The 26,902-nt window shown below is 40.1% G+C and overlaps 1 protein-coding gene across 16 annotated transcripts in view; it reads left to right on the top strand.

Moving 5' to 3' along the window:
- mlip (muscular LMNA-interacting protein) overlaps positions 1-24,582 on the top strand; it is a 45,135-nt gene extending 20,553 nt beyond the window's left edge. For 3 of the 16 annotated variants that reach the window (XM_021576480.3, XM_021576478.3, XM_021576479.3), the window contains 10 exons: positions 425-2,476; positions 2,899-2,970; positions 3,634-3,714; positions 4,073-4,156; positions 4,249-4,308; positions 5,903-5,947; positions 7,110-7,160; positions 7,318-7,446; positions 21,074-21,127; positions 23,603-24,582. In XM_021576480.3, the coding sequence (XP_021432155.3) occupies positions 425-2,476; positions 2,899-2,970; positions 3,634-3,714; positions 4,073-4,156; positions 4,249-4,308; positions 5,903-5,947; positions 7,110-7,160; positions 7,318-7,446; positions 21,074-21,127; positions 23,603-23,857 (2,883 nt within the window). In that variant the 3' untranslated portion in view covers positions 23,858-24,582. Of the gene's footprint in view, positions 1-424; positions 2,477-2,898; positions 2,971-3,633; positions 3,715-4,072; positions 4,157-4,248; positions 4,309-5,902; positions 5,948-7,109; positions 7,161-7,317; positions 7,447-8,274; positions 10,699-13,030; positions 13,222-21,073; positions 21,128-23,602 lie in introns of those variants that run through there. The other 13 variants (XM_090213037.1, XM_090213036.1, XM_090213038.1 and 10 more) reach the window with 10 other exon arrangements.
- The last annotated feature ends 2,320 nt before the right edge of the window (positions 24,583-26,902 follow it).

Here is a 26,902-nt window from a genome sequence, read left to right as displayed (position 1 = left end):
ACAACTTGGTTATATGAAGCTATGGTTACAATCCTGATTTGATGTTGGGTCTCAGACATGCAAAGTATTAGTGATTATGTAAAAATCCAGTTTTGTTTACCCTTTTCTAAATTATATTTGCCTGAGACTGCTTTAATTACTTTGCAAATCAATGGCAAAATGTTTATCTATCATGGTTCAATAATTCAGAATTTGAAATAAAATAAAATCAAATGAATCTACCTCATTGACTTTGACTTTAATTACTTTGCAAATCAATGGCAAAATGTTTATCTATCATGGTTCAATAATTCAGAATTTGAAATAAAATAAAATCAAATGAATCTACCTCATTGACAGTCTTCAGTTATCATTAGTCAACAATGTGTTAATTAATATTCATAGAACCTTTTCCCCCCTGTCCCATGTTTTTTTTCCTTCTCAGTTGATATCGCCTCCTGATCACACAACAACACCCCAGACCCCTCCCCCTATAAATACCCAGCCAGAAAATACAGTCCACCATTTTGTATCCGGGCCCGCTACTATGGAAACAGCTGTTAACAAACACCAGGGCATTTCTCAGCAGCAGTGGCACAACACCCCTGTCGGTGCTGAGGTCAGCTTGGATCTCTTTTTAAATAGAGAGTCTGACTCAGACGAGAGACTAAGCCCCACTAACTCCACAGACCTGTTTCCTGCTTCTTCCAAGAGCCAGAGTCAGGAGTCCATCCTCTCTGAGAGTTGGGACAAAGACAGGAGCTGGTCAGCACTGCAAATGTCCCCTGAGACGTCTTGCGCGGTGTCCCCGTGCTCCTCAGTGAGATCTGGCATGTTCACCCCCTCTGTTGTACGAGTCAAGAGGCACTCCCTAGAACCTGGCTCCAGTTTAGTCCACATGCCGCCAACCTGCCTCTCACCAACTTATTGTGCAAGTCCCTCCTCGTCCCCCTGTCCCCTGTCCCCCCGCTCCCGCCACAGGCCCCCTCCCACGCGACTCTCCCTGCTAACAGCTATCCTCCGAAAGGGCCGCCTGCCAGTCCTGTCCCCTACTCTGACTCTACAGAGACCCTACTCCCCCTGCTGGCCCATTCACCATGGGACTTCCTGTAACGCCTGCTCTGCAGCCTCCAGTGTGGCCTCTATTCCTCTGGAGGTGTTCTCATCCAGGGCCCAGTCCTCAGCCTCCATACACAGCCCAGCTCAGAGTTACCATCACAGGGATGGATGTGTGTTAGAGTCCCTTAGATCTGTCAATGCACCCCTGTCCATAGAGTCTAAGGAGCTTTCCACCTCATGGAGAATGGTTGGCCCTCACAGCCCACCATTAAGACACTCAGAAAAACTGAAATCAAACAATGGAATTATCTCTGAGAGGGTCACCTCCCCCTCTTATCGAAGCCTTGTGGCGTCACCAGTCCCACCGTTGTCTCAAGCGTTCCCTCAGAACCTCCCCAAACCAGTAGACCACACCAACGTTCCAAGTCCACCTCTGTACTCATCACACTCACGATTCAGACGTCTGTTTCCTGAGCCACTCGACAACTCAGTTAACTCAAGACTTAACTCACTGTCGCCTGAGCCAAAACCAGTTAAGAACCAGGGGGCTTCTGTGCCCCAAGATTCAAATCAACCCCTGTATTCGTCACACTCAAGACTTAAATGTCTGTCTCCTAATCCAGCTCACAACCAGGGGACCTCTGCATGTCAACCTCTTTACTCATCCTTCTCAAAGCTCAGCTCATCGCCTCCCGGAATAGTAAACTCCTCATCAAACTCAACACTCGACTCACTGTCTCCCGGACCAGTAAACACCTCTTCAAACTCAACACTTGACACACTGTCTGCTGAACCTAAACCAGTTAGCAAGAACTTTGTACAAGCTCTGAATTCTCACCTACAATCAAAGCTCACCTTTCTGTCTTCTGCACCTGCTAATAACCAGGAGACCTTTAAGGCCCTCAATACGTCTACACCTGAAGTTTCCTCCATGGGAACCTCTAACAATCGGGGGATTTCTATGGGGACCCTTAACACACGGGGGACCGCAAGGCCCCAAGTTTGGAGTCCACTGCCCTACTCATGTCTTTCCAGGTCTCCTAAACCTCTCTCTCTATCCTGCTGTGCCCCAGAGGGCCATCTTTCTGCCTCATCCCACTCACCCAGTGGCATAGTTTCCTCTGCACAGAGGTACACAGATACAATATCACCAACCCCATTACAGAACGGCCTGAAAACACCTCCACACTCGATGCTGCAACTCGGTGTCTCCCCAGCTCACAGAGCTTTCCACCTCACTCCCACCCTCTACACATCCCCAGGATGTCCATCACCTAAGCCCCCCACTCCCCCCTCTACACCTGACCGTTTCACCCTCTCCCCTTCTCCTGCGCCCCCGACCCGCGACCTTACTCCGTCTCCCTCTCTCTCCCTGCGCTCTACGCCCTCTCCATGCCTATGGAGGGAGATGTCAGACTCCATTGATACAAAAAGAAAGGTAGCTACTCTGCATGCTGGCATGCAGTCCAATCACACGCCACCTGCATGAGTCAAGTAAACAAGGACAAAGGAAACTATTAATGTCCTGTGACCGACATTGAGTACTGTAAGAATGATTGCGCATCTGGCAAGATGCCGCTCGGCTAAAAATGATCTTGTTAACTTACAACCTCTAACAGTAACTTTTTTGTCCTTGGTTCCCAACTGTCATATTTGCTTTTCAGAGACAGTTAGCGAAAGTTTTTTTTCATTAAAATGTTGTAGGGTTCAAGTGCATTATGTCTAAACAGAATTGTGTTGTTACATTGAGAAATGGAATCATTTTGAACATTTCTAGCAAAGCCCAGCCTGGGAATAGCACTATAAATAAGATTTGTTTTGTATTTTTCATATACCTCCGCCCATCCCTCTCAACTCTAGCCACACAAGATCAAGTTAAGCTATAAAGCCCTCGCTGCAATTCCCACAAACATCGTTCTGTTGGACCAGCAGGTAAGCACAGTCTGCTGACGTATCCCCATCTCATTGCTAATTGACAATCAGCCAGAAACATTACAGTTAAACAGCTGCCAAATTATGGTTGATACAGACACACCTGACCTGGATCAATCGGCAGTAGAAACAATAAACTGTTTTTCCCACCCCTGTTTTGTTAAAAAGCTGACAGATAGGGCTGGAGAAAATATAATAATAACATGATTATTGGAATGAGTCACTACAGTTCTCATTTAGTCAACAGAATTGGAATGAGTTTATTTTGTTACTACAGAAAATGATTTACTTTTGATTGTGCCTGTGACAGGGTCGACGTGCTTCAGACTGAGGATAGAAGTGGATGACAGGAACATTTACAACATGCCTGACAGCCTCAATCGCTTTACAAATGTTGACTCAATAGAAAATACATTAAAACATGCTCCATTGAAAGAAAGAAAAAACGTTTGTAAAACCTTGAAAGTTGTTATATTTGTTCTGTGTAGATCACATGACAAAGAAAGAGAACATATACTACAAATAAATAATTTCATACAGTATGTGCGGATCAGGAAAATTCTCACACAAAAGGGTGATCAAATTAAGATCCTACACCTGTACGTACTGTACTGTACGTTGTGTCCATTGATGTTTCCATCTCAATTTATATTGCTTTCACAGGCAATTGATGATCAAGTGCACAAAGAAGGAGATTCACAGGACCCAGTGGACAGATGTAAGAAAGAGGACACACATGCAGAGGTACAGTACAGTGGAGTATAGTGCAGAACAGTGTGGCCTCTGATTCCTAAGACACTGTGTACTTGTAGCATCAGTTATTTTGTAAATATATTCTGTAAATGCTTGTTTGCCACAACTTCTCTTTACACGTTTCCATGTAGATGTACTTGACTTTGAGGCAGCTGAGCATCTGTACTGTAAAAAAAGTCCAATACTGTCTCTGAAGTGTTCGGAAACCAATTTAGTCCGTTCAAAAGTAAAACCATTTATTGCAGGACTGTTAGCTCGATGATAAAGGTCTTGTTAAGAATATTACAGCTACTATAGCCTTGTCTATATGCCGCAAGAATGTCTATTTAACTGCTGATTCTCTCTACAGATGTGTTCCCCTGCACAGTTGCGAAAGCAGTCAGAAGATCTGTACGCTGCCATAGACGAAGTGTTAGAGGACCCCATTCCAATGGTGAGTTTTGTATTGACCTGCACTCACTTGAGCCAAAGCAGAAGAGATCAAATGAAGTGTTCTCTTTTATGATTACTTTTGGCATCTTTCAGCGCCAAGCATCTCCCGCTCTCGCATACTCCAGGGAATCAATGGACAAATGTGCACCAAAGGTATGTAAGAAGCTGTTCAGGTGGGCCTTCGTGCTTCAGCAAACAAATGAAAGGAGGGCAGCTCAATAGCAATGTCAAAAAATCAGGAGAAGGGCTTACCAAGAAAAACTTCCAATGTAAGAAGCACTCACAGCAATATGTAGAATAGAATAGAACACTTTTTCCCCCCCAGAAGGAACTTCCGTTGTGGCAAGTCAGATAAGATAAAGATATATATAGCAAACATACAAACAACAACATTCACACGTCTGATACAAATGCTTACAAGGTATAATATATACAAGATAAACATACTGCACACAAATACCTTTTCATTTAAACGCCGTACTGACGCTGGTAAAAAAACTGTTTGTGGTTCTCTTGGTTTTAAGAGTGTATACGCCCTGATTGCGCTATTGCATATTTACTATTCAGTGGATGTGTTATCCAAAATGATTTCTTTACCCCTCTTACATGAGCGGTCTTTTTAAATGTCTCGTAGGTGGCTCGTCTCTTATGTCAGACTTTGTTCAGTTTCTCATAACTTATTAGAAAGCAATAATGTGATCCATTCTTATTGGCAATCTAATGCACAACGGAAAACATTGTATCACTATGCATGTCCATTAATCTCAGTGAAAACTCAAATAATCTCATTACAATGCATACAGGTACAGTAATCTCATTACAATACATACAGGTACAGTAATCTCATTACAATGCATACAGGTACAGTAATCTCATTACAATGCATACAGGTACAGTAATCTCATTATAATGCATACAGGTACAGTAATCTCATTACAATGCATACAGGTACAGTAATCTCATTACAATGCATACAGGTACAGTAATCTCATTACAATGCATACAGGTACAGTAATCTCATTATAATGCATACAGGTACAGTAATCTCATTACAATGCATACAGGTACAGTAATCTCATTACAATGCATACAGGTACAGTAATCTCATTACAATGCATACAGGTAGAGTAATCTCATTACATTGCATACAGGTACAGTAATCTCATTACAATGCATACAGGTACAGTAATCTCATTACAATGCATACAGGTACAGTAATCTCATTACAATGCATACAGGTAGAGTAATCTCATTACATTGCATACAGGTACAGTAATCTCATTACAATGCATACAGGTACAGTAATCTCATTACAATGCATACAGGTACAGTAATCTCATTACAATGCATACAGGTACAGTAGCATAATATCCCTTTCTTCATCCATTATTCCAACTGTCTTTGTATGTTGGAGTGTGTGTGTGCATTCGTGTGTGTGCCTGCGTGCGTGTGTGCTTGTGTGTGTGCGTGTGGTCAGATACTGATCATATGAAATGAGATGATCCTCTAACTGGCTGATAATTATGTTGGTAATATCCCCTTCCATAGGGCTACACAATGTGTTACACAAAGTGGATTGAAAAGACAGTCCAGATGTATAAAGGTGACATTCAGGATCATAACAGTCTACTTATACAATTACCACCACAAACAGCCCAGCAAGTAGATAAACTGACTTTACCAGGAATAGTCTTCTCATAAAGTTCGCATTATTTGCGTTTCTCTGTTTGCTTTCTCCCACATGTAGCGATACACCTCATTGCCAAGGTCATTGGGACGTGAAACGAAATATGTGAGTATACATATGTATGTTTGTTTTGTCCCCTAAGCAAGATCCACTATACTATATTCCAAAATAAATGAGAATGCTTGTTTTGTGCATCTGGAACTGCAAAATTGCTCCCTATAGGAAAAAAACAACTTTCAGGCTCTACAAAAAGATTATTCTGATGTCTACATTGGAAAGCACAATCACTTTCATGACTAATTACTGTGTCTGTAATTAAATGACTACACTATGTGCTATTTGATCAATCCATGAGGTGTTCTTTGTTGTGTTGTTTTCATTTCTCATATGTGTTTGTAAGAAAATAAATGAATAGAATATCCTGAAAAAGATTGTCCTCATGAGATTTAGAGATACCCTGTATAGGAAAGCAGGTTACATTGCATAGGGAACATCAACATTTTGTTTCTTAGAGTAGTGGGTATGTTTGAGAAGGGGATTTTCTGAGTGAAAACTTGTGGCGGACTTTGGCTTTCATGATATCATTACGGTGGGGATGTTCTACCCCTCTAAGTCTCAATGGGTCTCCATTGATAAACTATATCTGGAAATATTTAGATTAATACAACAACTTACTGAAGTATCTCAGCATGCAAACAACATGACAGCTTTGTCTGGGGAACGAGACTGCATGATAAGACAGGATTCAAAACAAAACCAGTCATGAATGTTTCATTAAGTTGCATTTATATTCACTGAACTTTACGAATCTTACATCAAGAGACACATCATTCTTTTCAAGATTTTGTCTTCAGTAGAGTCCATTGTCATCGAAGCCAAAGAAAGACTCTTTCTAATCAAAGGAAGACTAGTTCTTTGTGCAGCAAGTTGACACTTGGATGATTACATACTGTATGTGGGATCTTAATTTGATCATCCTGTTGCAGGATAACAGGAAATGTAAAGCTTGTTGTGTATTTAAGGTTTTATGGCTTCTGAAGTTTATTTCCACTTTGAAATTGTAGACTTTATTTTCCCTTTACGAAAAATGTATTAACCCATACTAAAATGTCAATTTAATTATAATCAAAATTATAATTCCCCTGTTCTTACAGGATAATTTTTCTGCTGTAGCAAACTGGGTCAAATTAAGATCCTACGTTTGTAGTAAAAATCCAAAATACATCAACATTATATACAGTATGTGCTGATATCTTATTTTTTACAGGCAACCTGCAACCTTCAACCTGTTGAGAGAAAACTGGCAGACAACTATAAGGTAGTTCTTCTATTGCAAATATGTCAAATCTGTTTAAACTATGTTATGCTAATTAATGGCCATTGTTATTTCTTTATTAAGTGTATATTTACTGTGATCTTATGTTTTCGTTATCTACTAAATCAAATTAATCTAGACATATTTTCAAACCTTACAGACCAAGCCTGGCGTAATTCGACCTGCCAATATTATCCCAAGATTGCCAGAGGAAAATGATGATGAAGCGTTTCATCCAAACCCCTTCAAACAATATCTGGACGAGTTGACTGTCAATGACCAGAACAAGGTAGGCATAGTTTAACCCACAATACCTTGGTATTAGGTTACCTCAGAACACATGTGTTGAAAACAACTGCGTTTATCTTATGGGATTGCCTGATTCATTCAGAGTATGCATATTAACCAGCCCTTAGACATAACTGTTTCCAAATAGCATACTTGACATACAAAAATGAGAAAGTGGGTTTAGTGTAGAACTTCTGCATAAGTCTATGTTTACTTGTAAAGGTTACTTTAGAGGCTTTCTGTTTACTTGTAAAGGTTACTTTAGAGGCTTTCTGTTTACTTGTAAAGGTTACTTTAGAGGCTTTCTGTTTACTTGTAAAGGTTACTTTAGAGGCTTTCTGTTTACTTGTAAATGTTACTTTAGAGGCTTTCTGTTTACTTGTAAATGTTACTTTAGAGGCTTTCTGTTTACTTGTAAAGGTTACTTTAGAGGCTTTCTGTTTACTTGTAAAGGTTACTTTAGAGGCTTTCTGTTTACTTGTAAAGGTTACTTTAGAGGCTTTCTGTTTACTTGTAAAGGTTACTTTAGAGGCTTTCTGTTTACTTGTAAAGGTTACTTTAGAGGCTTTCTGTTTACTTGTAAAGGTTACTTTAGAGGCTTTCTGTTTACTTGTAAAGGTTACTTTAGAGGCTTTCTGTTTACTTGTAAAGGTTACTTTAGAGGCTTTCTGTTTACTTGTAAAGGTTACTTTAGAGGCTTTCTGTTTACTTGTAAAGGTTACTTTAGAGGCTTTCTGTTTACTTGTAAAGGTTACTTTAGAGGCTTTCTGTTTACTTGTAAAGGTTACTTTAGAGGCTTTCCTTTTTTTCTTCTTTTTTTTATTTGTAGATTTTCAGACATGGGAACAGAAACATTGAAACAGTACAACACACCCAGTCCTTTAAAACCCCGCCCACCCCACCGCTTCCGTCCCTCCCTCCCTTCCTCCCACCCACCCCTTCCATCCCTCCCTCCCACCCACCCACCCCATCCCTCCCTCCCTCCCCACCAAGGCATCATACCAAGACATCATAAAATATCAATTCAAAATAGACAAATGAAAACAAACACTGAGAAAAACAAAGACAAAAACAATAGCAATACTTTGTAACAACAATAGTAATGATTGGTCATACAACATCACTACTGTTCTTTATTAGCAGCTCCAACACATCTGGCCCATATCATTGCCTCTTAGTCCTTGTCCCGGGGACCCTGAGGGGCGCACAACCCCACCCCAGCCTCCAGCACACTGACTCCAATCCAGGGCTTGGTAATGAGTTGTTCTGTTGAATCGAGAGAGCTTGCACCGTGGCAATAACAAAGATGCAGAGGTTATTGGATTTGCTGTTTAGTCAAATGGAACTAGGATTAGTTAAATTCAAGAGCATTTGAATTATATTCATTAGGTTTTGAGATGTTTTGTAAAACCATAGTTTGTAGATATAGGCCTGTCAGTTTTCCAAGAACATGAAGGTCGATTGGCTACATTTGCCATGACTGAAAGGCACTGCAGTCGCTTCAATCTTGACCTTGTTGACCTGAAATGATTTCCCCTTTGCTCTAAAACCTGATTTTGTGAAAGATGGGAGAGATCATTTAAGACAATTTTAGAAGATATGTTAAAGTAGGAATCCTTAATACTGAAACTGCCACGTCCGTTTGGGATAACAAAAAAGTTACTGCCAACAAAACTTTGGACACGCCTACTCATTCAAGGGTTTTTCTAATCTATGAAATAACACACATGGAATCATGTAGTAACCAAAAAAAGCGTTAAACAAATCAAAATATATTTTAGATTCTTCGAAGTAGCCACCTTGACTGAGATGGTTTGGGATGAGTTGGACTGCAGAGTGAAGGAAAAGCAGCCAACAAGTGCTCAGCATATGTGGGAACTCCTTCAAGACTGTTGGAAAAGCATTCCTCGGGAAGCGGGTTGAGAGAATGCCTAGAGTGTGCAAAGCCGTCACCAAGGCAAAGGGTGGCTACTTTGAAGAATCTCAAATGTAAAATATATTTTGATTTGTTTAACACTTTTTTTGGTTACTACATGATTCCATATGTGTTATTTCATAGTTTTGATGCCGTCACTATTATTCTACAATGTTTAATTATATATTTTTTTATTTCACCTTTTTTTAACCAGGTAGGCTTGTTGAGAACAAGTTCTCATTTACAACTGCGACCTGGCCAAGAGAAAGCAAAGCAGTGCAACACAAACAACAACACAGAGTTACACATGGAATAAACAAGCGTACAGTCAATAACACAATAGAAAAAAAAGAATGTCTATATACAGTACGGTGTGTGCAAATGGCATGAGGAGGTAAGGCAATAAATAGGCCATAGTAGCGAAGTAATTACAATTTAGCAAATTAACACTGGAGTGATAGATGAGCAGATGGTGATGTGCAAGTAGAAATACGGGTGTGCAAAAGAGCAGAAAAGTAAATAAAAAATATATGGGGATGAGGTAGGTAGATTGGGTGGGCTATTTACAGATGGGCTATGTACAGTTGCAGCGATCGGTTAGCTGCTCAGATAGCTGATGTTTAAAGTTAGTGAGGGAAATATAAGTCTCCAGCTTCAGAGATTTTTGCAATTTGTTCCAGTCATTGGCAGCAGAGAACAGGAAGGAAAGGCGGCCAAAGGAGGTGTTGGCTTTGGGGATGACCAGTGAGATATACCTGTAGAAAATAGTAAAAATAAAGAAATACCCTTGAATGAGTAGGTGTGTCCAAATTTTGACTGGTACTTTAATTTGAGTGAGGAAAAGTGAGTTTGTGGGTGATTCTCCAATACAATGTCACATTATGTAAGCTCCTACTGACAAACCTTTTATGTTCCTATCAAGTACATATGAAGAGTTTATATCCAAAACACTATACAGTGCCAACAGGACAATGACCCTAGCACACAGCCAAGATAATGCACAAGTGGCTTCAGGACAAGTCTGCGAATGTCGTTGAGTGGCCCAGCCAGAGCCCGGGTTTTAACCCGATTGAATATCTCTGGAGAGACCTCAAAATAGGTGTGTAGCAACGCTCCCCATCCAACCTGACAGCGCTTGAAAGGATCTGCAGAGAAGAATGGGTGAAACTCCCCAAATACAGGTGTGCCAAGCTTGTAGCGTCATACCCAAGAAGACTCGAGGCTGTAGTCACTGCCAAAGGCACTTCAACAAAGTACTGAGTAAAGGGTCTGAATACTTAAGCAAATGTGATATTTCAGTTGTTTATTATTAATAAAATAACAAACATTTATAAAAAACTGTTTTTCCTTTGTCATTATGTGTTATTGTGTGTAGATTGATGAGGGGGTAAAAAACGATTTAATCCATTTTAGAACAAGGCTGTAACCTTACAAAATGAGTAAGGCTGTAACCTAACAAAATGAGTAAGGCTGTAACCTTACAAAATGAGTAAGGCTGTAACCTAACAAAATGAGTAAGGCTGTAACCTAACAAAATGAGTAAGGCTGTAACCTTACAAAATGAGTAAGGCTGTAACCTAACAAAATGAGTAAGGCTGTAACCTAACAAAATGAGTAAGGCTGTAACCTTACAAAATGAGTAAGGCTGTAACCTAACAAAATGAGTAAGGCTGTAACCTAACAAAATGAGTAAGGCTGTAACCTAACAAAATGAGTAAGGCTGTAACCTAACAAAATGAGTAAGGCTGTAACCTAACAAAATGAGTAAGGCTGTAACCTAACAAAATGAGTAAGGCTGTAACCTAACAAAATGAGTAAGGCTGTAACCTTACAAAATGTGGAAAAAATCAAGGGGTCTGAATAGCTTCCAAAAGCCCTGTATATACATTTTCAGAAATGTTGGTAATTGAGCTTTTCTTTAAAGAAATTATGAAAGAGATAGGTTTGTTTTTTCACTATCTAATTATGGCATGGTGTTCAATGACACACATTTCAAAAATATATATATATCACTTGATGGTTTCATTTCAGAGAGAAAAATATTTTTTTTTTTTTGCAAAACGCCATTACATCCACCTTACTCTCAGAGGGATAAATAGCGCTGCTAGGTTTTACACAGTCAAATGTAACAAAATAACATTTTTTTTTAATAAAGAACTGTACAAATGATACGTCAACATTTAAAAAATAGTCACACAAAAAATGTAATGCATCAATATGAGATCTGTATGTAAAACATTTACATTTGACATTTTAGTCATTTAGCAGATGGTCTACCTTTCAAGTTTTAATGTCACGCACACAAGTACAGTGAAATGCCTTTCTTGCAAGCTCTAAACCCAACAATGCAGTAATCAATACCAATGTAGCACTAAAAATAACACAAGGTAGAACAAAAACATACAATAAATGAAATTAAGAAATAAGAAGAACATGAGAAAGTAAGAAGCTATATACAGGGTCATTTCCAACTCCATATTTATAATGTATAGAGATACTGAAGTTAAAGTGATAGATATGTATAGGGCTAAGGTGACTAGGCAGCAGTATATACTGTGTGGTAAACAGAGTAGCAGCAATGTACAGTTGAAGTCTGAAGTTTACATACACCTTAGCCAAATACATTTTAACTCAGTTTTTTTCACAATTCCTGACACTTTATCCTAGTAAAAATTCCATGTCTTAGGTCAGTTAGGATCACCACTTTATTTTAAGAATGTGAAATGTCAGAATAATACTAGAGAGAATGTTTCAGCTTTTATTTCTTTCATCACATTCCCAGTGGGTCAGAAGTTAACATACACTCAATTAGTATTTGTTAGCATTGCCTTTAAATTGTTTAACTTGGGTCAAATGTTTCGGGTAGCCTCCCACACACTTCCCACAATAAGTTGGGTGAATTTTGGCCCATTCCTCCTGACAGAGCTGGTGTAACTGAGTCAGGTTTGTAGGCCTCCTTGCTCGCACACACCTTTTCAGTTTTGCCCACAACTTTTCTATAGGATTGAGGTCAGGGCTTTGTGATGGCCACTCCAAAACCTTGACTTTGTTGTCCTTAAGCAATTTTGCCACAATCTTGGAAGTATGCTTGGGGTCATTGTCCATTTGGAAGACCCATTTGCGACCAAGCTTTAACTTCCTGACTGATGTCCACATAATTTTCCTACCTCATGATGCCATCTATTTTGTGAAGTGCACCAGTGCCTCCTGCAGCAAAGCACCCCCACAACATGATGCTGCCACCCCCATTCTTCACGGTTGGGATGGTGTTCTTCGGCTTGCAAGCATCCCCCTTTCTCCTCCAAACATAACGATGGTCATTATGGCCAAACAGTTCTGTTTTTGTTTCATCAGACCAGAGGACATTTCTCCAAAAAGTACAATCGTTGTCCCCATGTGCAGTTGCAAACTGCAGTCTGGCTTTTTTATAGCAGTTTTGGAGCAGTGGCTTCTTCATTGCTGAGTGGCCTTTCAGGTTATGTTGATATTGGACTCGTTTTACGTTTCCTCCAGCATCTTCACAAGGTCCTTTGCTGTTGTTCTGGGATTGATTTGCACTTTTCGGACCAAAGTACGTTCATCTCTAGGAGACAGAACACGTCTCCTTCCTGAGCGGTATAATAGCTGAGTGGTCCCATGGTGTTTATAATGCGTACTATTGATTTTACAGATGAATGTGGTACCTTCAGGCGTTTGGAAATTGCACCCAAGGATGAACCAGACTTGTGGAGGTCTACAATTTATTTTCTGAGGAGGCACTGAGTTTGAAGGTAGGCCTTGAAATACATCCACAGGTACACCTCCAATTGACTCAAATGATGTCAATTAGCCTATCAGAAGCTTCTAAAGCCATGCCATCATTTTCTGGAATTTTCCAAGCTGTTTAAAGGCACAGTCAACTTAGTGTATGTAAACTTCTGACCCACTGGAATTGTGATAAGTGAAATAATCTGTCTGTAAGCAATTGTTGGAAAAATTACTTGTGTCATGCACAAAGTAGATGTCCTAAACTACTTGCCAAAACTATAGTTTGTTAACAAGACATTTGTGGAGTGTTTGAAAAACGAGTTTTAATGACTCCAACCTAAGTGTATGTAAACTTCCGACTTCAACTGTATATGATTGTATGTGTGCTTGTCTAAGGGGGGGAAATTACGGCCCGCCGGGCACTGCAATCCGGCTCACGAGACATTTTTTACTTTTTACCACTTTTTTCTCCCCAATTTCGTGATATATAATTGGTAGTGACAGTCTTGTCCCATCGCTGCAACTCCCGTACGGACTCGGGAGAGGCAAAGATCGAGAGCCGTACATCCTCCGAAACACAACCCAGACAAGCTGCACTGCTTCTTGACACAATGCCCGCTTAACCCAGAAGCCAGCCTCACCAATGTGTCAGAGGAAACACAACACCTGGCGACAGTGTCATGCTCCTGGCCCGCCACAGGAGTCGCTAGAGCGCGATGGGACAAGGAAATCCCGGCCTGCCAAACCCTCTCCTAACCCAGACAACGCTGGGCCAATTGTGCGCCTCCTCATGGGTCTCCCATTCACGGCCAGTTGTGACACAGCCTGGGATAAAACCCGGGTCTGTAGTGACACCTCAAGCACTGCAATGCAGGGCTTTCGACCACTGCGCCACTTGGGAGGCCCTCGCAAATTGTTTTTAACAAACAATTGGTCCTCCAAAATATGCAATATCCATTGAATTTCAAAATCCCAATGTGGCCCTAAGGCCAAAAAGTGTTCCCACTCCTGTCAGTATAAATGTTTGTGCATGTTATGTGTGTGGATGCAAATTTAGTGTGTGTGTGTGTGTGTGTGTGTGCGCGTGCGTGTGTTGGAGTATCAGTGTGCGTGAGTGTGTAGAGTCTTGTGAGTGTACACAGAGATAAATACATGGGTCAACCCAGAGCGACTTACAGCAAGTGCATCTTAAGATAGCTAGGTGAGAACCACATATCACAGTCAAATATACGGAGTACCAACATTCTATTCGAGCTAAACAATGGATACTTGGTTTTGCAAAAATAAAAATGTTCTTACACATCCAGAATCGTTTTGTAGCGTTTTGGATATAAACTCTTCATATGAGTATATTTACTGTAAGTGATAATGCCAGAGAAGCCGGTGTTTGGAGGATATTGGCACGGAGGTTGTTAGGCCTGAGACAAAGTCCAAACACCGGCTTCAAGGTCCAAACACCGGCTTCGAGGGCATTATCACTTTTATACAATGGGTTACCAAAATATTCAAATAATGATTTACATATTTTCATTAAAAACGTTATTTTGATGAATTTATTCATACTATTTCATCCTTCCACAAGATATCGCCCCAACACAAATCTAGGGTTGCTTCCCAAGCCGGCTGGTTGTTTGTTCTATCGGTTAGATTGTTAAAGACGCGACCCAGTCGTTCAGTCTTTTTGTTCTGTATCTATTGACACGACCCAGTCGTTTGTTCAAAATTTTCCATTGCCATATTGGCTGGCAATATTGCTAGCTAGCCAACTATGGCTAACTTACAGTCACATCAAACAGTGCAGCCAGAATAAAAACGAAGTAGCTGCATTTGTTTAATTTGTTTTCTAGTGACATTTATTTGTATACATCCATAACAATGAGCTAATGATGCAGATTTCACCTGGCATAGGAAATGTCCTCTCTCATCAGGACACTGTTGTTCAAGAGCTAGCCAACAACACAGCTAACAAAATCACTTCAAAACTGAAGCTGGAAAACTAGCTGCGCTTTGTTTCATTTGACTTGACAGTTCTTTGTATATATACATAAAAATGATGGAGAAAAGCTGCCTACCTGTCTGTCTCATCCCGACTTCCGACACGTTCATACTATGGGACAGCTGGAGATCGAATTTGAATATTGAAAAAATGTGGAAAATGTCGGAGAGACAGACAGTAATATTTATATAAATCTCCGCTGTTGAAAACTTAATGTTAGTCTACAAGAACTGTGACGTAATGTCTAGATGCTTTTTATAATGGAGATCAAGTTCATAAATTGCCTGGCTGGGCTAATGAGATATTGGATTGCGCAGTCAGACGGAACAGAGTAAATAGGCATTTTAATGTCATGGATTTAGCCGGTGGTAACTTGTGTAATTGACACCGGCTAGGATGCATTCAGGATTAGACCCACACGTTGTGTGATATATATATATATATATATATATATATATATATATATATATATATATTAATGCCAATCAAAGATGGATGGATTTATGTCCTTTATTCACAACCTTTAATCCAGTCCTTATTGACAACAAAGTCAGGAAACGTTCTGTTTCATGTCTAATTATGTATAGCACTCCCATTGGGTGACACTTTGTAGATCTGCTGTGAGACGATAGGTATCTGCTTGGGGAAATTATAGAATCTCAAACTTTCTTGGCTCAACTCCCAACACAGCAGGTATTCACATCACAACAGGCATCATTATGGTACAACGTTTGAGCTTTATCCAGCTTCAAATCAAACCATATCCAGTCAAACCATCCTCTTGTAATGGAGAGCTTTTCATTCAGTCATCAGGACAACTTGGTTGGTGTCGGTCTACTAAATAGCCTGTATAAAAGTTATAAGAGGGATAAAACCAAACGATTAGGATAGAGATTTATCACCGGAGAAGTGAGTGGACGGAGATAGGGACCGAACGCTATCCATCTCTGTCATTGGGAAAACCGCACCTACAGATGTAGGATCTTAATTAGATTTTTTTGCTAAGAAATCAAAACTTTTACTGCAGTCCAGCATTAAAAAGGCTTCTAAAGTTTGAAATTTCCACTTTAAAATTGCAGACTTGATTTGCCCTAATGGAAAAGGTATCAACCCCTACCCTTTTTTACAATTAGCTATAATCCACATTACAATTCATATTTCCTATTGCTGCAGGATTATTTTCCTGCTGTAGCGGACTGGCTCAAATTAAGATCTTACATCTGTAATGTACTCAATCGTAGGCAGCTGGCAGACAAAACTAACCACTTGAAACAGGGGCAGTGCCATAATTACAGATGATTGCTTCAGAAACCGGACCTTAAGTGGGTGCAGTAGCTAGGCAAAAGCAATTTTACGCTCGCCTCACAGTTTTCCTTCATGCATACGCATGGGGGCAACCACATGTATATGCTTGGGCGGTATACTTCCGGTTGACTATGAATGATTGCCAACTGAGCAATACAAAGAAAACCAACTACTGGTATGACATAACCAAATGTATACATCATCTCCTCTTCAGTCATTTTGGCACATACATGAAGAAGGTTTTGGAACACTTGTCAGCTGTTTACCAGACCTAATAAAGTAACCAGAGTCTGCATCAGTCCATCTTAATAACTTTGCATTCCTTCATTTTGATCCCCCAATGTTCAGTACCCACTGTTGTTACCTTGAGACCTTCTGTCAGAGCCACTCTCTCACATTCAATTTCTAATCCCCAGTGTGTCCAATCTCTTCTCCCATCCCATCTCCATCTAATTCAACGCACTAAAAGCTTTCAAACACTCAACACGTAGTTAAGGTTAACATATACCATGGTCTTATTTTACACTTTTTTTTCACATTAAATGGTAGCGTAGCAACAAGATGGAAGTCAGAACACAAGGTTAGAGTGTATAAATGCAGGAAGGACCAGACTTTATAGTTATTAGCAATTAAGAGTAATTATTGAATTTCTTATTTACTGTATGAGCTGTGAATATATATATAGGAAGTCACAACTACAACTAGGTCTTCCTGCCATGTATATCTAAAATGATCATGTTAAAACTAATAGAACCAACTATTTTATAGTGCTACTAAAATGTCTGATGCAGATATTTGTTTCGATCTGAGTAATGTGGTATCAAAGTCAGCATGAAAACCCACATAATCAAATCAAATCAAATGTTATCACAACAGGTGTAGTAGACCTTACAGTGAAATGCTTACTTACAAGCCCTTAACCAACAATGCAGTTTTAAGAAAATCCATAAAAAAGTTAGCGAGAGGAATAACAAATAATTAAAGAGCAGCAGTAAATAACAATAGTGGGTCTATATACAGGGTGTACTAGTTCAGTGTCAATGCATCAATGTGCGGGGGGGCACTGGTGTCGAGGTAATTAAGGTAATTATGTACAAGTAGGTAGAGTTATTAAAGTGGCTATGCATAGATAATAACAGAGAGTAAGTGTGGGGGGGTGGGGGGGTGGGGGGGTGGGGTGGGCGGGGGGCAATGCAAATAGTCTGGGGGCAATGCAAATAGTCTGTGTAGCCATTTGATTAGCTGTTCAGGAGTCTTATGGCTTAGGGGTAGAATCTGTCCAGGAAGCTTGGCCCCAGTGATGTACTGGGCTGTACGAACTACCCTCTGTAGTGCCTTGCGGTTGGAAGCCGAGCAGTTGCCATACCAGGCAGTGATGTAACCCATCAGGATACTCTCGATGGTGCAGCTGTAAAACCTTTTGAGGATCTGGGGACACATGCCAAATCTTTTCAGCCTCCAGACAGTGAGAAAACAATCACAATATCAGAGGGAGATGTCATGACAGTGAGCACTTACAAGTATATTTTGTCTCTATGAAAACATCAGGGATGGTTTTGAAATGTCAATGACTGACACAATAAACATTGCTTTCAATCTGGGAGGCTCGGACACAAAGCAACACTGTAGAAGTCATCAAGAAATGCCAACTGCAAACAAAGTCTAAATAGACTGGATCATTTCAGAGAATGCAGTCTAACACAAAACATGAAACGTAGTATGGAGTTTATATACAGTGCCTTCGGAAAGTATTCAGACCCCTTGACCTTTTCCACATTTTGTTAGGTTACAGCCTTATTCTAAAATTTCTTAAATTGTTATCAATCTACACAAAATAACCAATAATGACAAAGCAAAAATAAAAACACTGAAACATTTACATAAGTTTTGAGACCCTTTACTCAGTACTTTGTTGAAGCACAGGCTTCTTGGGTATGACGCTACAAGCTTGGTACACCTGTAATTGGGGAGTTTCTCCCATGCTTCAAATCAAATCTTATTGTATATGTCACATACACATGGTCAGCAGATGTTAATGCAAGTCTAGCGAAATGCTTGTGCTTCTGGTTCCCGACAATGCAGTAGCATCTAACAAGTAATCTAACAGTTCCCCAACAACTACCTAATACACACAAATCTAAAAGCCTAATATTCTCTTCAGATCCTCTCTAGGTTGGATGTGGTGCTTTGCTGCACTGCTATTTTCAGGTCACTTCAGAGATGTTAGACCAGGTTCAAATCCGAGCTCTAGCTGGGCCACTCAAGGACATTTAGAGAATTGTTCTGAAGCCACTCCGGCATTGTCTTGGCTGTGATCTTAGGGTCGTTGTGCTGTTGGAAGGTGAACCTTCGCCCCCAGTCTGAGGACCTGAGCGCTCTGGAGCAAGTTTTCATAAAGGATCTCTCTGTACTTTGCTCCATTCATCTTTACCTCGATCCTGACTAGTCTCCCAGTCCCACAGCATGATGCTGCCACCACCATGCTTCACTGTAGGGATGGTGCCAGGTTTCCTCCAGACGTGACGCTTGGCATTCCGGCATTCAGGTTCCATCAGACCAGATAATCTTGTTTTTCATCGTCTGAGAGACTTTAGGTGCCTTTTGACCAACTCAAAGCAGGCTGTCGTGTGCCTTTTACTTATGATTGTCTTCCGTCTGTCCACTCTACCATAAAGGCCTAATTGGTGGAGTGCTGCAGAGATGGTTGTCTTTCTGGAAAGTTCTCCCATCTCCACAGATGAAGTCTTGAGCTCTGTCAGAGTGACCATCGGGTTCTTGGTCACCTTCCTGACCATGGCCCTTCTCCCCCAGTTGCTCAGTTTGGCATGGAGGACAGCTCTATAACGAGTCTTGGTCGTTCCAAACTTCTTCCATTTAAGAATGATGGAGGCCAACGTGTTCTTGGGGACCTTCAATGTTGCAGAAATGTTTTGCTACCCTTCCCCAGATCTGTGCTTGACACAATCCTGTCTTGTAAATCTACGGACAATTCTTTCAACCTCATGGCTTGGTTTTTGCTCTGACATGCACTGTCAACTGTGGGACCTTATATAGACAGGTGTATGCCTTTCCAAATAATGTCCAATCAATTGAATTTACCACAGGTGGACTCCAATATAGTTGTAGAAACATCTGAAGGATGATCAATGGAAACAGGATGCACCTGAGCTCAATGTTGAGTCTCATAGCAAAGGGTCTGAATTCTTATGTAAATAGGTATTTCTGTTTTTTATTTTTAATAAAACCTGTTTTCACTTTGTCATTATGGGGTATTGTGGGTAGATTGTCTGTAATGTAACACAATTTAGAAAAAGTTAAGGGGTCTGAATACTTTCTGAATGTACTGTATATAGACATTGAGAGGGTTCTGTCACAAAAGTCTCTCCTCTGTGTCACGACCGTCTTCCTGGCTGGAATAAATGGACCAAAGCGCAACGTGGTGATCGTACATTTTCTTTATTTATAAAATGACACCAACAAAACAAGAAATGAAGAAACAACCGTGAAGCTTACACGGGCTATAGTGCCCCTAACAAAGTCAACTTCCCACAAATAACAAAGGGGAAAAAAGGCTGCCTAAGTATGATTCCCAATCAGAGACAATGGTAGACAGCTGTCCCTGATTGAGAACCATACCCGGCCAAAACATAGAACTAAAGAACATAGAATACAGAACATAGAATGCCCACCCAAATCACACCCTGACCAAACCAAAATAGAGACATAAAAAGGCTCTCTCAGGTCAGGGCATGACACTCTGATTTGACATTTCAAGGTAGTCACTTGTGGTTTTGACGTTCATTACAATTTTTTTCTCCCCTTTGTTTAGTTGGGTTTGAGTATTCCATGGCACACACACAGTTTTCCCATTTGTCACAAAATACAATTTGGATCAAGCAGCAGGCAGAGTGGTGCAAATACAAAGAGTCGGTTTTTCATGTTTGATATCAATTCAAGTATTGTTTTCCACATTTTGCCCACTGGGTCTGGTAATATATTTGGTCGTTATTATAGACCAGTCACACTGAGATCCTTTTTGTCATGGGTTGTGTTCATTGTTAATTGTGGCACGCCTTTGTTTTAATTTATTGAATAAATATTGTTTTATATTCATGCGGCAAAATAGCGACGTATTCATTACACTAGTGAGCACTAAACCGTTACAGTCAATCTGCAGGTACATTAACTATTCTTAAGGTAATTATCCACTCTAAGTACAGGCACAGGTAAACAGAATAGTCAACTGGAGGCCCAATGTTTTGATTCAGCGAACGTCTCTTGAAGGGTATTTGTGCTCTTAAGAATTCACCAATTCGTGGTGGTGTTCTAGTTTGCGTAGTGTCCACTGTCCTAGTCACCCCAAGGCAGAAACATCAGCAGTGACAATACAAGTATGACTCAAGCTGCAAACAAGGGTATGGATCCAATTTATAGGTCACAGACAGGCGTTTCCAACATACTCATGGAGCATGTATTTCATATTTGAGAGTACCTTGTTACTTTTTCCTTCGTAACCATTATAATTATTTCTGTTGGGTAACAATGAAGAGAGTAATGTGTTCAATTTGAGATTCAATTTGAATGAACCCCTTATTCATTATTTGTTCTTTATCTTGTTGTTCTGTTCTTGGTCCGTGGTTCTACTCTGGATGCCAAAACTGAAAGTCTACTCACCCGTTTGTGACAATCCATGAGAATGAGGCGCTGATGTCCAAAAAGGTAACATATAATATCTATTGAGACTATGTTGAGACGCTGCATTAAATAACCCATTCTGCAATCATAGTGGGGAGTCTGACATTTTTTGAATGGTTTGTATTATTATGACATAATAGCCTTGTATTTAGAATGCACTACTGAATATATTAAAAGCATTATACTAATTCAATGCTAATGGCATTACTAATGTCAGTGCTTTGTCCAGTAACTGCTCTTTTCTCCAGCTGTGTGCTCAGGACCAAGGATGTTTGGGTTACTTTTCTTGCAATTCAATTAATAGACTATTTCACAGAGACAGACTTGAACAGACACTTAGCAGACACCTTATTTAATACTTTAACAAACGGCCTTCAGCCTTTTCCCCATTGACTTTGCATTGCCATTACTTCCTGTTTTCATCTGATGTTTGCTTCCTGAAGTTGTCACCTACTGTTTCTAGGATATAGCATCATGAAAGTTGGAAGTGCTTCTTCCCTCACTTAAAGATGCATTACAGATGTTTTTGTTTACTTTTACGGAGTGGCTGCTTGGCCGAATTCTCTGGACATCTCTCCCCCATAGCTAAACAACCAAACCTTCTGCACATGTGAGGGATTCTCTATTTGATGCAGAAAAATGTAGGTAGTTGCTGCTCCCTCTTTCCTGTTCTCACTTCCCCTCAGTGGCGGATTGGCCATCTGGCAAATATTTTTACGCAATTTCTCTATTATACAAATCAATAACGTTTGGGATTAGATTTTTATTTAGTCATGTGCATAGGGTCGCAGTAGTTGCAGTGTACAGTAAAATTCTGAAGCTCTGCGCTCCAACAGTGTGCATGGGGGTTGGGAGCTATTCAGCAGCCTGATGTTTCTGGGGGTAGAAGCTATTGGCCAGTCTGTTAGTTTTAGCCATGATGCTCCTGTGTGATTGAAGTGGGGAGAATAGGCCATGGCTCAGGTAGCTGAGGTCCTTGATTATCTTATTGGCCTTCCTGCGACACATGCATGCTCAAATTCAAAATAAAACGCGGCATCAGTAAAGAGACCTGCTCTGACTGTCATCAGGTAGACAGCCAAGATCATGGATCTTAAAAAACGGAAAGGTTGCCTATTAATGTAGAAAGAGCTCATTCTACTTTGTCACCTCACTTAAAACGTAATATTTGGTCATGAAACCATGATTTGGTCACAGTGAGTTGGTGGCACGCACAGTGCTGTGGGTTTGTGTGGATAAAATGACAGGGCCGAATTCTTGTCCCAGTACACCCATGCTCCCCCTGCACATGACCGGATGTCTTTGTCTGTTGTACAAACTGTTGTAACTATAAGCAACCTTTCTCTGTTTACCTTTAATAAAATCTCATTTACGGCCCACAAACATTGTAACCTGTGTGCGGCAGACTGATCACTTCAATTGACAGGCATGTTGTTTTAGTCAAACTCTGGCTCATAGCCTACAGCCTACCGCCTACACGGCACGGGAACGTTTGGCTCCGAATTTGCTCACAAAACGACACTGTACATAATTCAAGAAGATCTTAATGCATATTCCAATGAAACTGATTGAGGTTAAACGGTTGACATGCAGATGCTGAATGGATGTATCACCGGCAAAATGTTAAGAATTATCATTCACGATGGATAAAGTGAGAAACGTAAAGTGAGGGGAGGGTGATCAGCAGCTATGCAATAAAGTTAAGCTGTGCATAAAGTTAAGTTTAAGTAACACATGCGCAGAACGTGATCCGGCTGTTTAGCTCTGGGGAAAGAGCCTTCCAGGGGGGCGGGACAGGGAGGGAACGGGGGCGGGACAGGGAGGGAACGGGGGCGGGACAGGGAGGGAACGGGGGCATACTTTTTAGCCAGTAGTTTTGAAAATAGCACTCAAGCCAAGAGGGGTCCCAAAAATGTTTTACAACATCAAATGTGTATATCATGTCAATCTTATAAGAATTCAATGAAATGCCCATATGGACCATACATTGACACGTCAAGTTCAAAACATGAGGTTTAAAAAATACAGAAGTATTTTTCAGTCCTCTGTAACAAGTGTTTCAGTAGCTCTCACCCCCAGATTGGAGTTAATAGAGGAAATGGTTATATAACGTCTAAACAAAATTTTGCTAACAAAACTGCAATTCTGGAAGTCCTTGCTTATTTTCTGTGAATGCTTTTCCATTTGCAATGGATTTGGGTCTGTGAGAACAGGTGAATTGGTGCTCTGTCCAATCAATGACTAAAATTGTCAATTACCGTAGGTCTTTGACAGTAAATACCACCAAACATTGCAGTGTCCTAAGATGCTGGTTGTGAGGATAAAAATTCGGAACACATTCAACTGCAGACTTAAACTGTAACAAGAATGTTACTAATCAATTATAACATTGTCAGTAGTTGTGCAGAGTAACTGAATTCACAGCTCATATTTATTTACTCATTGGCACAGACACTGACATCTCTTTTTCAACAGTAACATCATATTTTTTGTCTGTAGCTTGATAACACACTTTTGGGAAAGATGGGGGCAGATGGCAGCATAAGCTCTGGTAACCTGGCCGTGAATACAGAGAAGAACAGTGAGAATAACTCAACAACAGAAGAGGAAGACAACATCTCAATCTCCTCACTGCTGATTACTGAATCTGAGGAGCCGAAAGCTAACCCTGCAAAAGATGGATCCTGGCAAGGTGGTGCGACCTCTTTCAACCTTACTAAGGTAAAGATGGAAGCCTTTGAGACACACATGTAATTGTTTGTGACATAAATGGATGACCAAACAGAACGGGGTAGAGATTAAGGCAACACTTTATTTTAAGTGTCCGTAATAAACCATTTATAAGGCATTTATGAAGTTTGTTAACCATTTATTAATCATTACTCCCACATTTATAAACCTTTTACTAATCATTAGTTATTAAGTCTTTTTGCAGCCCCTAATCTAAAGTGAGTGCTATTTAAGCTTTACATATACCTTATAAATGTTTTGAGTGACCAGTGTAATTTCTCACAAAAAGATGGGCATGCCATTGGTAGACATTCCAGCAGTACCTGGTAAAATAATAAGCGCACAACACAGGATATTTGCTACCATTTATGAATGTGGGAGTGATGATTAATAAATGGTGAGTACTGTTTGTAATCGCATTATAAATAGTTTATAAATGCCTTATTAATGGTTTATTACGGACCTTTCAAATAAAGTGTTACAGAGAGTCATTCCCTGTAGTATTGACAAAGAGGGCTTCTGATCATTATGTGCGACCGCATGCAATAAATTCAACTGCTTTTGCGATTGTATAAACATTTATGGAATGCACCATTTTTCTGGAGATTGTGAAACGACATGCTCCACTGGGATGAAGGAGAATCCTTTTTGAAGTGATTGATATAATCACTTAATCATTCTGACTTGTATTTTTGGGATAAATTAGTTTGTTCCAACATTGAATAAAACATTTTGTCATCTTTTCAAAACGTTTGTTTGATTTACTGACCTTTTTAATACATGCGAATAAACATTTTATTATACATAATGCAAGTACATCTATGCCGTGTTGGTTTTGTACCTGTGTGTCCCTGTGATTTCTTTGTACTGACTCAGAACATAACTAATTGAAACATTTCTCATTTTGACAAATTGTATATGTTATTCTACTTGTCAGCATCTCTCTACCCATTTCAACTTCAGAGTTGTCAATACTATGCACTACATACAATTAACTAAATTATAGTTAATTAAAGTTTTAATTACATAACAGTGGACACATTTCTCCAGGCAAGAAGCCTAGATCAAGTTAATTACAGTGGCGACCATAGTTGCTACTATATTTAGTTCTGATTACACCACGTATGTTAAATAGACTTTTTCGTCTTGTATTTTTTTCCGTCAATATTCCCGAACGAAACTGTGCACATCCACAGAGAATTTCAATCTCTAAAGTAGGGATCATCAACTAGATTCAGCCACTGGCCATTTTTTTTCTTGAGTGGATGGTCGGGGTGCCAAAAATTATAACAAATTTGTAGACTGCAAATTCACTGCAAGAAGCACAAACAAATATAATATTTGACAAAAATATAATCATTTAAAACCTTGCTTACATTTGTATGCTATTACATCTACACTACATGACCAAAAGTATGTGGACACCTGCTCGGCGAACATCTCATTCCAAAATCATGGGCATTAATATGGAGTTGGTCCCCCCTTTGCAGCTATATCAGCCTCCACTCTTCTGGGAAGGCTTTCCACTAGATGTTGGAACATTGCTGTGGGGACCTGCTTCCATTCAGCCACAAGGGCATTAGTGAGGTCGGGCACTGATTTTGGGCCCGACCTTACAGTTGACTAGGGCAGCTCTAACAGGGAAGACATTTGAAGAACTGACTTCTTGAAAAGGTAGCATCCTATGACGGTGCCACATTGAAAGTCACAGCTCTTCAGTAAGTCCCATTCTATTGCCAATGTTTGTCTATGGAGATTGCATGGCTGTGTGCTAAATTTTATACACCATTCAGCAACGGGTGTGGCTGAAATAGCTGATTCCACTACTTTTGCATATATAGTGTTTCTCTCTATTATGCGTGGGAATACTTTGGAATAGATTTCCAAAATTAAAATCACCTGAAGATGATTTGTTGGTGTTTTTACAGTCATATGTCCTACAATAAAAACCTTTTTTTGGGGGGGTCGAATAAAATCACCTGTGGGCCATCAGTAGGGGAACCCTGCTCTATAGGCTTATCAAGCGGCTCTCCGATCTATTCAGCAATTTTCTTTAACGTCAATAGGCCTCGAAAATGAGCATTCTACTATAGAGAACCACTGAACAGACATCGAAGAAATCCAACAGAGTTGTCAACATCCGTTTGAATATGTAAGAAATGTGGTGTTGATATGATTAAAAACAATCTTTTAGTTTGGACTGCTATATTCAAAATGATAGACAGCTACAATTGCACATGTTAAAGGTAGACTCAGCGGAATGACGTTGCCACAAACAGCACCTCAGATATTGAGATGAGTGAGATGCAAGACTTCACACGCAGTATCTGTGCGTGTGCATGGGTTCACTTCACACTGTTCCCAACGTGGTAGCCTTGGCACCAAAACAGAGGAGTGGTTGAGTGCCTGAACACTCTTAGTAGTTACCGAAACTGATCCATTATGCTGTTTACTTTCTGAATCTACTGGGTATCGCTAGTTCTAATACTGTATGTCAAATGCTAATTCAGCTACTTAATATTTGTTGAAGGAGAAAAATATTATTTATAGAAATGGTATCACATACATCCTCACTCAAGTCAACCAGCGTATGTTGATTGTATATCTATTGTACATCGAGTATCCAAAACATTAAGAACACCTGCTCTTTCCATGACATAGATCAGGTAAATCCAGGTGAAAGCTATGATCCCTTATTGATGTCACTTGTTAAAGCCACTCCAATAAGTGTAGTTGAAGGGGAGGAGACAGGTTAAAGAAGGATTTTTAGGCCTTGAGACAGTAGAGACATGGATTGTGTATGTTTGTCATTCAGAGGGCAAATAGGCTTGACAAAAAATGTAAGTGCTTTTGAACGGGGTATGATACTAGGAGCCAGGTGCACTGGTTTGTGTCAAGAACTGCAACGCTGTTGGGTTTTTCACACTCAACAGTTTCAAGAATGTGCATGTGTATCAAGAATTGTCCACCACCCAAAGGACATCCAGCCAACTTGACACAACTGTGGGAAGCATTGGAGTCAACATGGGCCAGCATCCCTGTGGAACTCTTTTGACACGTAGAGTCCAT

This window comes from Oncorhynchus mykiss, chromosome 20 (genome assembly GCF_057628025.1).
Source record: "Oncorhynchus mykiss isolate SJ-2025 chromosome 20, ASM5762802v1, whole genome shotgun sequence".
Taxonomy (NCBI): Eukaryota; Metazoa; Chordata; class Actinopteri; order Salmoniformes; family Salmonidae; genus Oncorhynchus; species Oncorhynchus mykiss.
This window is presented reverse-complemented; position numbering and strand designations above follow the sequence as displayed.